General features: G+C 33.7%; 1 protein-coding gene across 10 annotated transcripts in view; it reads right to left on the reverse strand.

Annotated features, from left to right (window-relative positions):
- The window catches only part of LOC136033704 (titin-like), a 369,666-nt gene that overhangs the window by 49,939 nt on the left and 306,286 nt on the right, over positions 1-13,441 (reverse strand). For 9 of the 10 annotated variants that reach the window (XM_065714570.1, XM_065714567.1, XM_065714566.1 and 6 more), the window contains 4 exons: positions 12,743-12,919; positions 10,262-10,338; positions 7,048-7,160; positions 2,758-2,914 (listed from right to left, as the gene is read on the reverse strand). In XM_065714570.1, coding sequence (XP_065570642.1) covers positions 2,758-2,914; positions 7,048-7,160; positions 10,262-10,338; positions 12,743-12,919 — 524 coding nt within the window. The remainder of the gene's footprint in view (positions 1-2,757; positions 2,915-7,047; positions 7,161-10,261; positions 10,339-12,742; positions 12,920-13,441) is intronic. The other variant, XM_065714565.1, reaches the window with a different exon arrangement.

Here is a 13,441-nt window from a genome sequence, read left to right on the forward strand (position 1 = left end):
AGCCCTTGCCAATGCTGAATTTCCTGACTCTCTAATATAAATCGTACCTGGCTTTCTAAATTTGTTGGTACATCACGAGAGCAAAGACCATTATTCCATAAATAAGGCATTCCTACTTTTTCTAGTAATGATTTAATTTGGGATGGCCACGAGGTTTTTAAACCACATTTCAACATCTCTTCATATGCCGCTCTTACTAGTCTATCTTCATTACTCTTAGTTAACTTCAACCAGAATCTAAGCATTAAAATATACCTACGTAGCTTTAAAGAAAACAGGCCCATATCACCTTTCAGAATCTGTGAATGAGTTGTCTGATGTAGACCAAACACTCTTTTATAATACTGGAGCTGAAGGGACTCCAGTTGCTGCACCGTTTCTCCACCCCATATCTCTGCTCCATATTCTATCACGGGTAGAATTCTTGTGTTAAGTATTCTTTTATGCATTTTTAGGTTTTTGATCCCCATTATCGTCGGGTTTCTAAATATAGCTGACATGGCCACCCTACCTCTCTTAATTATTTCATCAACATGACTCCTTAGGCTTCCATTTTCCGATAAGATAAAGCCTAAATATTTTATTCTTTTACTTATAAATAGTTCCTTATTATTAAATTAAAATGTATATTTTTCATCGTCCACAACCTTCCTTTTTTTAAAAATAACAACTTCGCTCTTTTCAGTATTCAGCCTTAACTTTTTTATTTGCAAATATTCTTCTATGAGATTCAAAAGAGTCTGTAGATCTTGCGGTTTATTAGCCACCAAAGCAATATCATCTGCAAATAATAAGAGAGATAGTTTTTGAGTCCCTAGGCTAACTTTCGGAGCCCATCTATTCTCTAGAAAATTAACAACATCATTAATAAAAATATTAAACAACTTAGGTGAAAGGGTGCTGCCCTGTTTTACTCCCCGCTTAATATCAAAAAGCTTCGAAAACCTATTACCAACTTGAATGATTCCACTCACACAAGTATACATGCTCACTATCAATCTAACAAATGAATGGGGAAGGCCAATATTATTATATGGCACATGTAGTTGATATTAGAAGCTATATTAGAATAGCTTAGAAAAATAAAGTCTGCTTGTAAGAGTGAAGAGTTGTTTTGACAAGCTAATACTCAATAAACTCTATAATACAATATTCAAAACTTATGTATTTTCCATCGTTCAATTTTGTAAGCGCATCTGTGAGTTTTATCTCTATTTTGTAAGAATTCCTTTGAAATCCTATTGTGGCTCAGAAACACGTATATTGTCTAAACACATGAGATATGGGTTTCAGTATGAAAATCAGCAATGCGATCAATTTCTTTCATCGATCGAGAGAAGATAAATTTACTTCCTCTTCAACTGTCTTGTTTGATCTATGATTAGCGGTGTTGCCATACCCTTGGTAGAATCCAATAATTTGTGACAAGTAACACGGTAGTAAGAGCATTATGAATATTTGATTGTTCATAGTGAGTATTTATCATCGGACGTCGTCATCGTTCAGCTCTGAAGTGCTGTTTTGTTAGTTCTCTGTTAGTTATTTTGTTGGTCCTGGTAAAACTGAGTTACATTTAAGGGGCAATATAAGCCTTCTTAATTCCACATAGTGTCTCTTAAAAATCGTTACACATTTTGAATCGAGAAGAGAAAAAAACTACGTTTAGTAACAAAATATTTATTTCAAAATAGTCCGATTTTGAAGAATTTATAGATTAAAATGACAGCATTTGAGCCTAAAGGCAAAAGATTTTTTTTCAAAGATACTACTTCTTTTACCTTTACGAGCGAATAAGATTTTACAGAGGTAATTTTAATATTTTAAGGCCACTCGACCCCCTTGTCACCTCCTGAAAAGGTAACGAATCACCCTCGGATACCCGTTCTCTCCTGTGTAGCTTAAAAGCTAATTTGATTCAAAAACTATGAAATATTTTGAAGCCTTTTTCAGGAACAAAAGAAAAATAGGTATATCCTTTATATGTCCTAATTTTTTATATATTTAAGACCTAAATTTTAACCTTTATTTAAGCTGCTAATAGAAAGGAATTTAAACAATATTTTTTCATAATAAAGAGAATTTACAGGTTCAAATTTATATAATCTGGGCTCAACTCTTCCAAAGTTAATGAAACTATAAAAGAAAATGAAACTGTATCCAAATTTTTTTTTTTTAGTTATCATAGTGCAGCAAAGTATCAATTTACGTTTAATAGTTATAAGAAGACAACTTTTGTCAATTACAATTAGATTACCATCTTAGTTGATTACCGTTAATTACCATCTTAGTTGAATAAAGTATCAATCGTAGTGAAAGTAAAAACAGTTCAAAATAGGGATGAAACCTTTGTATTGACAGTGAACAGATACAAAATTTAACTGGATATTTCGAACACATATACAGTGTTCATCATCAGCAGTAAAACTGCTGTTGATATCACTGTATATGTGATATTTCGAACATCATCACATATACAGTGATGATGAACACTGCATATGTGTTCGAAATATCCAGTTAAATTTTATATCTGTTCACTGTCAATGTAAAGATTTCATCCCTATTTTGAACTGTTTTACTTTCGTCATGGAAAGGCAGTGTGGTCTTCGAAGTTATTTACATCAATCATAGTTTATGTGGTTAGAAAATCTGCATAAATTAGAGAAGATAGTAGGTTCACATATTGCTAATGACGGGTTTTGCTATTAAAAAATAAGGTAAAAGAACTTATGTTTTCATAAATCTAAAAATTTAGCTTACCAATTACAACCAGTTCAGCTGTACATTCATTCTCACCAAGTGAGCAAGTGTATTCACCTTCATCATGCACGGAAACGGATCGTATTATAAGCCGCCTTTTCTTTCCCTCTGTCACGTGTTCATATTTATCACTCTGTAAATCCAAAGGCTCTCCATCCTAGAAAATTCAATAAAACAATTTAGAAAGGGCTAAACTTTCACCCAACTATTAAATAAATAAGTTTGTTAAAGTTGGAAAGCTCTAAAGAAGAATTTTTACCTGTTAAAAAAATCGTATATATGAACTACGGCTATGATCTTTCAAAGGCTAAAGATGGGGCAAAAAAGAGATTATCTAAAAATATGTAAGACAAAAACTTGAAATGTAAATGCATGGATCGTGTTTCTTGGTAATAAAAGCATATTATCCTACAAAATATACCGCTTTCTATGGTTTAAAAAAACCTCTTGGCTTTTTAAAAAATGTGCATACTTGATTTGCTTAATACGGAATGCATTATTATGCCAAAACTCGTAATGCTAACTTTTTTATTTTTTTTAAGGCACAAATATTAGTAAGAAAAATTTCTTACCAAAGTTACAAATATTGAGGAGAGTTTTCAAATAGTACAAAGGAGAAGGATAGATTATTTTTTGGGAAGGTCATTTAAAAAAGAGAAAACATGAGCTGGTTAAAAGAATCTGATGTCAACTATAATTCTTCTTAGTCACAATAAATCTAATTTCAAGACTGAACGCAAGGCCCTATCCCGAGGGAGGGAATAGGGGTTTCCCCCCCCCCCCCGAAATTTTTGTTCGATTCGTAAAAACGTTACAAAAATGAATGTAAACAAATTTCTGATGCATTTTGAAGGTTTTTTAAAACCCCCTCCCCCCAAAAAATCCTTTTGTAAACCCCTTTTCTAAGGGGTTGAAAATGTCTCTCATTGCTACAGCTGGACTTGGGGTAAGAGTCTTTTAAAATATCGGAATACAAAGAACTGCCCAGACGGTGTCTTAGATGGCAAAGTATCCATCAGTCGTTGGCTCACTGCCCATGTGCCCCAAATGAGATGAAGTGCTCTAAATGTTCTGTATGCCATTTCAATACTAAAGACAATCCTTGCTTAGAGACTCCAAAATGTGCCAACTGCGGGAAAGCTCATGTTTCCTATAGTATGAATTGCCCAGTGATCAAACGCCCTCTGAACTTTGCTCCAAAATAAACCAAGCCACTATTTCAAATTTTGCTTCTCTCAATCTTAACGGCACAAAACACAAAAACTTGTTAATTAATGAATTATTAGTCCATGACATAGTGTTCTTGCAAGAACATCTATTTGACCAAATCAAACGTTTCTAGCCTAAAACAATCTTCTGTCCACCATTTTATTTCGCATGAGGCCTAGAAAACTAGAGGCCGCCCTTCCGGTGGTTTAGCAATTTTCTTCCGTTCCCCATCAAAACCCTCTGTGATTCATTGTGATGTTAACATTTTAGCGAGTCAATGTGACAGTACTGCCTTTAAAAACGTTTACTTACCTTGCGATCGACGTTCTATAGCATCGTTCACATCTTTCGCTAAATGTTGCTCCAGTTTAAAGTCTCAACTCGAAAGTCTACGTTTAAAAGACTTAAACTGGGTTTTAGCTGGTGACCTTAACTTTAACATTTTTGGTGCCTCTGATAGGTCAATCCTCTTGCTGAATCACTTTCTAGCAGATCTCACGTCACAGATAAGAGCCTCCCGTTTACGTATATTCATAACAGAGGCTGTTCAAAATCGAACCTAGATCATGTGATCACTTCCAGTTCCAGCTTATTATCATCGATTGTGAGGGTGGACTTAGAAAAGATTGATAACAATCACCTTATTCTTAGCTGTAATTTGTCCTGTGAGCTATCTGGCAAAACACTTTCGGCTCAGCCAAAGTGGCAATGTCCCCCTATACCTTGCTACGCTAACTGTTTTACTTTCAACCATAAAAGTATTATATCACCTGCTGCAAACTTTGGTTTCCTCGCCTTCAAGTGGAGTTGACCTAATTGCGATTATTATATAATTTTCCATTGCCTTAAATCAGCTTCCAAAGCTGCAGTGCCTGTGGATAAAGTTCAGATTGGTACTAGGAAGCCTAATTGGAACGTTGATCCTGAAGTAAAACGTGTTAAGCAAAAAGCCAAATTTTGGCTACGTATGTGGATATCATGTGACTGACCATCGTCCGGAGCTATGTTCTTTGTGAAACAAAACTGTAAACTTGAATATAAGGCCAGTTTGAAGAGAGCACGCAAAAATTTATGGGCAGGGCCCACCGGTAAGGCCTCCTGGAATAAGGTTATTAATACTGAGCAATGTTCCCCATCTGCCCTATCTTGTCTCCAGCTAGCTAATTTTGATGATCATTATAAGCGTATGTTTACGCGTAAACATACGTAAACATACGCGTAAATTAAGCGTAAGTGTATTTAATAGTTTTCTTCAGTCTTTTTATAATAAGTTGCTTAAACCGCTATTACCATACCGTCTACTGCAGGCTCACGTCCACCCTATAGCAATATCTGAGATTCGCCGGGCTTTAAGAAAAATTAAGCGTTCAAATAGCCTTGATGGTGACGGCCATTCTTACCGATTTTTTGCTTATGATTATCCTGCTCTACTTAACCATTTACAAATATTTTTCCAGTCTTGCTTAGCACAGTCGCTTGTTCCTAATAGTTTCGTTTGTAGCCGTGTAACGTCTATTCAAAAGCGAGTCAAGGACCCCACGTCATGTGTAGAATATCGTCCAATTACAGTATCGTGTGTTTTTAAGTAAGTTGCTTGAACATTTATTATTACCAAAAATTGAGTCGAATTGTGATTTTACGCCTTTTCAGTTTGGTTTTCGGAAAAGTTTCGGTTGCTCCCATGAACATCATATTTTAAGCCAACTCATGAAAGATGCCGTAAAAACTAAAATGTCTTTATACTGTCTAACTGTTGACATTTCTGTGGCTTTCGAAAATGTTGTGCACTCTCAGGCTCTATTTTCCCTTGCGAATTCAGGTGTTAATCCTTCTGTACTATATTTATTGTCGTCTTGGTATTCAAAATCAAAATTTAAGTTACCTGGAATGGACTATCTGACCAAGTAAAAAATTAATAAGGGAGTTCGGCAAGGTGCCGTGTTGTCTCCTAGTATATTTAAATGTTTGCTCACATCCTGCGTCTCCTTAAAAGTTCTGTTTTTTACGGTAATACTTCTGTTACGCATGCAGACGACGTTCTTCTTGTTGCCTGGAATCGTCGTGGATTGCTTTCCAATTTTACTATATTAACCAATGAACTATCTAAGATTGGACTGTCAGTTGATGCGTCTAAATGCGAGTTTATTTGTTTTAATAGCCCTTGTTCGGTCGCTCCATTCGTTGCTGAGACTGCAGTTCTAACATGGTCTTCTTTAGTTAGTTGGCTTGGTCTGTGTTTCGGCCCAACACTTTCCACTACCTGATCATCCCTACTGAATCAAGCCGTGAAAAATCTACGCGTCGCTTACGGAAAAATATCCCCAAACAAAAGCCGTTATAGCCGCAACAGTCTGTGCATGATTAAAAGGCTTATTGCACTCCTGTGCTTTTGTTTTTATCAGGCATGACTCATCTGTTTCGTAAGAAATATCGCCATACTCTACGTGCGGCTTATTTCAGATATTGCAAATTCCTCCTCCGGCTTCCTAGATGGCACCGAAACAGAAAAATAATTGCTCGATTTGGCTTAATAGATGTGCCTTCTCGGATTCGGTCTTCCAGTGATGATTTCGAATTTAAAAAGACTATCGACTTTATTCACGTTTACGACCCTCTGCAGCCTTTTTTCCATATTGATACTGGTTAATTAGTCCATATTGTCTTTTGTTACTTTGAATTTTTTTTTTCTCGCAGTGTATCGTTTTTGTTTTCGTTTATTTCGTACTTTGTGTTTTTTATACTATTACAGGTAATAAAATTCATTCATTCATTCATTCTGAGTATAAGCAAATATTTACTCATGCTTTAAAAGGGAATCTTATTACAGATTTTAACTAATACGGTTGAAAAAACCTATTTTTTAGTTTTTTTTTAAAGGCTCTGTAATTAACTGTCAGGTTTACATTGATATAAAAATTCATTTTTTAAATACCGCAAAAATAAAAGCGCACATATGCGTATTTCAGAAAAATTGTCTCTAGCCTTAATTGTGTTTTTAGATATTTTTTTATGTTTTTAACTAAACTACATATTTTGCAAAGAATATTCTTATAAATATCCTCTTTACTATTCTTTACATACCTTGTGCCAAGTAACTTCACCAGATTCTTTTGAGATTTCAACTTCAAGTATAGCCGATTCCCTTTCCTTCGTTTCAAGATCTTCTAGCTTTCTGACAAACGTAGGAGGAGCTTCTAAAAAAGAAGTAAAAGCTTGGTTATTACAATTTCAACAAGACTTGCTTCGCCATGGGTTCATCAACAAATATTTCATTTTTTTCAATTCAGACAAAACTTCCAAATTGGCCTTAATCCGATTCAATTTAGCACCTAGATAGTTGTTAGCAAAAGAACAAATCTTTATAGAATCTTTGGTGGAAAAATATTTTAAAAATAAATTTGCTCTTGTTAGGCTCACTTCGAAAGGTTAGATAGTTTTTTTTTTTTTTTTTAAGCACTGAGGACGACTTGGCAGAGATCCTTGTCGAAATATTTGCTTGTTCTTCGTCTTCATATTTTGCCGCTGCCTGACAAAATCATCGTTTTCTCACCAATTTGATTTTATTTTTCATTTATTATATCCTTTTCTCTCTTGGTTTCACACGCAAAAAATAAATTTTGAACGACTTCGTCTCCCAAAGAATCATCTTGGTTAAACTCCTTTATTTTTTGCTTAAATTTTTGGAACTGATATAACAAATGAAAAAGTTAATAAGAGATGATAAAATAAAATAAAAGAAAACTTAGCTGTTAAAACTGGGAGTAATGATTTTCCTTGACGTGTGTATGAATCTTTCTACGTGTTAAATAAAAAAAAGAAGTTTTTTGAAAAAAAGAACTGAAACTAAGGAACTACATTAATACTTGAAACGAACTGTAATCATTACGTATATGAGTGGTCCCCCCCCCCGTCAATACCTCAATCTTTACGCCAAAGTTCGAATTTTGTTCCAATTCCTTAAGAATGAACCCTGAACAGAATTAATAGCCCTTTTGAAATTACTGAAAATACTTTAGCGTAAAGAGCGATGTATTGACAAGCGGACGAAAACCCTCATATATGTAATAATTTCTGTTTGTTTTAAGCTTTAATGTAGCTCCTTAGTTTCAGTTAATTTTTTTTTTGTTTAATTGCTAAAATAATGATAAACATTCCAGCGCCCCCTTCGCGGAAATGCTCTTCCCCAACGAAGTATTTCTCTATGGAAAGATACTTCCCCGTAAGCCCTCCCCCCGACACCCCCACCAGAAAAATCCTCCTAAAAACGTCTGTATACTTCCAAATAACCAATACTATATGTAAACAACGGACAAAATTCATAACTTGCAGCTCTTCTCCTAGGGACTGTGGGGGATTAAGTCATTCTAAAACACAAAATTATTAGATTTTTCGAATATGCTGAACGAAATGGCTATCTAAATAATTTGATCAAGTGACTTCAGGAAAAATAGGCATGGGAGGGGGCCTAGTTGCCCTCCACTTTTCAGATCACTAAAAATGACACTACAACTTTTAATTTCCGTTCGAAATGACCCCTCTTGCGACATTCTAGGACCGTTGGGTCAATACGATCACCCCTGGTAAAAAAAAAACAAACAAATAAACACGCATCCGTGATCTTTCTTCTGGCAAAACATACAACATTCCGGATTTTTGCAGATAGAACCTTGAAACCTCTACGTTAGAGTTCTCTGATACGTTGAATCTGAGTGGTGTGATTTTCATTAAGATTCTATGACTTTTAGGGGGTGTTTCCTTCTTTTTTCGGAAATAAGGCAGATTTTCTCAGGCTAGTAACTTTTGATGGGCAGGAAAAAACTCCATGAAACTTTTATCTTTAAAATCAGCATAAAAATCCAATCCTTTTATGTATCTATTGGTATCCCATTTCTGATCTTTAGAGTTTCTGTTACTATTGAGCCAGGTCGCTCCTTACTTGCAGTTCTTTACCACGAACTGTTTGATTTGTAATATTTACTGGCGACAGAACAAAAAAAAATTGGGCTTTCTGTCTCTCGAAAATAAACATATTTTTCTACATACAAGCGTGACTGCCACAAAATCTTTATCAATAAAAACATTTGGCACAGTAAACCTTTTTTTTTCCTTGATCATGCATTTTGTACATGAAAAAACAATATTGAAACTAAATATACAAAACTAACTAGTAACATCTGTAGACAAATAGGGACTAAAAATATTTTCGAAATTTGGTGAGACTTGAAAGACAAAATTTTAACATCATCTTTAGATATGATATTAATATATAATGGTGATTAAGTGTCGTTTTGGCTTTTCCAGAGAAACCTAAAGGTTACACAAACGTGCACATGTCAAAGCAAGCTAGAAGATAAGACGCTAACGCTACAACCGTTATAGTGGCTCACACGGATCTTTGACATTCAATTTTAAACTTAATTTTGTCGAATATTTAGCTCAGTACTAGCTTGTTAGCATAGAGAACAAGATGATTTACGTTAATACAGGATAGAAAATAATCCGTAATTTTCAAAATTATCTTTAGGAACTAGGCCCATAAGGATTGGTTGATTTGTGAAAGACCTTACATTACCTTCAACTCCTACTCCCATTGAAATTTGATCCCATAAATTATAACTAGCAGCTGATGTTATGGTACTTATGAGCTCTTAAATGTAACCTAAATGAAACTGGACGGTTTATCATTTCAAACCTAATATTTCAATATTTATTTGTCTAGGATACCCTTCTTCAAATGTGACTTATACGTTCAATTAATCAAAATGCCGAGATTAATGAGCTTGGACAGAAATAGGGGAAATTGCTGAATACCCGATTCGATTGTCACACAAAAAATCACAAACAGTTGCAATTGTTACCTTTCTGGCCTGTTATTTAATGTTGTATGTAACTTTTTGGATCCAAGATTACTTGCACCACACAAATAGGTTTAAAACAATATAGTTTTGACCATTCCTTAGAAAAAAAAAATGATCGGTTGTATTTCCTCTGACTATTTCTAACCTTGAATTGAAGATTGTACCAAAAAGAAAAAAGTAAAGAAAGGAAAGGGCTTATTCAGGATTTTTTAGGAGGGGGTTATTTTGGGGGGGGGGGGAATTTACGAAAAAATAACATTAATTTATGTGCATTTATCTTACAATTTGCTAAGTCGAAAAAAAAGGGGAGATTCAAACCCAGTTACCCTCCCTCTGGATATAATTTTAAAAATCTAATAGAAAGAAGTAAAACAAACCAAGCATAAAAGTAAAAAAAAGTAATGGGATAGCGAAAGCTTTAAAGCAGCATCACCTACCTCTGACTACTAGAGACGATTCTGAAACTTCATTCTCAGCAAGTACACTGTAGACTCCAGCATCTTCCATACGAGTACTAAAAACAATCAGATTTAAAGTTATGTTTTAGAATAATTACTAACCAATTTGAAGAAGGTATGATTGATTGTAACTAAGTAGTGCAAAAAATTAATTTCTTAACATTAAAGCGAGTAGAAAAGGGTATGCTTTTGATCTTAATGAAAAACACAAGGCTAAGAGCAGTGATAATCTCTTATTTCTTTTTTGTCAAATGCAGGGTTTTGCGAATGAAACATTTATTATTTAATTTGGAAATATTTTTGACAGAGCAACTTTAAAAAGAGAATGAGAAAATATGCAAAGTGGAAAAAATGTTAGAGGTGCAAGGTTGGGCTCATTAATGATTGAGGTTTATCTTTTTAAATTTACAATCAAAATTTTTTTTATTATTATTCTTCTACATTCTTATTATTCCCAAAGCCTTAAAATTTTTCGTAAAAGATATATTCGTCATAATTCTTTTAGCAAATTTTCTCAATTAAATTTTGCATAGTTCAAAGAAAATAAAATTAATTCATTTTTATACTTCTTGTCCCTATTTTCCTATCAACTAGAAACCCTTCCTTAGCTAATATCTATTTCTATATAAACACAAAACCACTTATTTCACTTTGTTAGATCTATTTTGATAAAAACTGACATTTTCATTAAATAATTCACAAGATGGGATAAAAAGAAGGAATCTCTAAACTAAGCTACTATTATATTAATTAAAAAATACATTTGAGGATTTATTGAGGGTAAGCAAAGCAGAAGGTTAAAACAGGTCGAGATCGGGAATTAGGAAGATATTGTTGCTAGGCTAGTGTATCAGCTCCAGATGGCTCGCAATGAGTGTTTAAAAGTGGTGGTAAATTATTTTTACTAAAACTGCTATGGGAGCTATAAAACTTTTCTATAGTTTAAAACGCATTCAACTTTACAGATATCTTATTTTATACATGTGGGAAGAATATTTAACCATATATTTTTTTCACCCAAAATTTTCTATACAGAGAATTTTTTCTTTTTAAAAGCATTTCAAATTATGAATTTTATTTCTACTTTTATTGCATAAGAAATATATGAGATTGATCTAATTGTGGATAGAGTATATGTTTAAAGAAATTTAAATTTTAAAGACGCTATTCTAAATTATCACAGAAATAAAAGGAAAAAGGGATGCTCAAGATGCATATCTGTAAGTATTGCAGCTTTCGTTTCTATCTAGTTTTTTCACATTAAATAGCAGTTTTAGTAAAAAAAGAAATGTTTTTGTTGGTTTTTTTCGTGCTAGGGATTGCAATCAATACATATTCAGTTTGATAATGAAAGATCAATATGCAGATCCGTGCAAAAACTAGGTCTATATGACAAGGCAACACCGAGGTATGGAGACAAAAAATGAGCAAGTTTATGTCTTGATTCTAATACCAGACATGCATTTTTCTGCTTGAAAAAAGAGTACACTCACAATGTACTGAAAAACAATACAGACGCTATTGTTACATCAATTTCAAGGAAACCCAGTATGACTTTCAACTAGAACATGAAAGACATAGCACATAATGGTAACATAGAAACTCAATGCATTTTATAGGGCATATATGCAAAAGAATAGAAGGCTTGAGGGTATGAAAACAGACGACATGTGAAAGTACAGAGAATAGATGGGCGTGGATCGTAGAACTCCATCTGCTCCCTTTTGCATGAGCTTGATTTTGAAAATAGGAATATTTTTTCAATCCAGGAAAAGGCTGTAAAATGTTGTGCTGTATATTCTCATCCAGCTGATAGACTCCTCCACCTCTTTCTTGTCACGCAATGTTGTTCTGGGTAGATTCAAAAACACACAAATATGACAGACATAACATAGGTGTGGGTATAAGCCTAGGATTCCAGCCGTACATAAGGAAATATGTAAAGAAAACAATTCTTACTTCATAATATGCAGAATAATCCTAGTTAACATCTTTTTCTGGGGGATAACCTTTATCTTCACTTCTTTTACTGTTGGAGAATTTAAAAAAAAATTCTGAAAAATAAACATGGACTCGACTGCATATATGGTTTTCAAATAATCTATATATGTAATTAAACATCATCAGTGCCATCTATTTATTTCACAGAAAAACATATCAATAGAAAAATAGCGATAAATTAGGTCAAGTTAGGTTAGGTTTGATGTCGTTTGGGCATTTTTTTATCAACGGTTTTCAAGACTTAGAGAATAGACATAAATATTTAGAAATGTCATAGAAAAACTGGAAGTACGAGGAAACAAGTGAAGATAAAGCCCCCCCCCCCTGAAAAATGTGTTAACTAGAATTATTCTGCATATAATGAAGTACAAATGTTTTTTTTTTAACAGGTTTCCTTACGAACTGCTGGAATACTCATGTGTGATGGTTCTAAGGCCAGGGAAATGGAACATGAGTTACCTTAATATTACAAGTCTATGCTGATACCCGTCGTCAATCATTTCTATGCGGCTAGTATGTTTAATTTCTTTCCCGTCTTTAAGCCACTGTACCTTGGAGGTTTTCCTTACTTCACATGTGAGCACAACTTCAGTCATTTCGTTCACCTCTACATTAGCAAGACGACGCACAAAAATGCTAAAAGTTATAGAGAAAGAAGAAACGATAGAAAAGGCTAAGAGAAATTAAATTGTAAAAGGAAAAACAACGTTACGACATAAAGTGTATATTGAAATTTATCTCTGAAGATTTTCTCGAAAAAAACATGCTGACAACAATCAAAGTCAGAAGTTAAATAATAACATAAACATGAGATAAAATTTATAAAGGGAAAAACAAGCTTTAAAGGAAAATCTTCGAAAATTAGAATAATTAAGCTGTTAATACAGAATACTTTTAAACAAAAAGCCCACAACTAAAAATGAACAAGGAGGATAAATTGCCAACTTTCAAACAGTTCGTGGTAACGAACTGTAGTAAGGAGCGATCCGGCTCAATAGTAACCAAAACTCTAAAAAACGGAATTTTGATATCAATAGCTATATCAAAAGAGTTGCATTTTAATGCTGATTTTAAATATATGAGTTTCGTCAAGTTTAGTCTTACCCATCAAAAGTTACGAGCCTGAGAAAATTTGCCTTATTTAAGAAAATAGGGGAA

The sequence above is a fragment of the Artemia franciscana genome, chromosome 12, assembly GCF_032884065.1.
Source record: "Artemia franciscana chromosome 12, ASM3288406v1, whole genome shotgun sequence".
Taxonomy (NCBI): Eukaryota; Metazoa; Arthropoda; class Branchiopoda; order Anostraca; family Artemiidae; genus Artemia; species Artemia franciscana.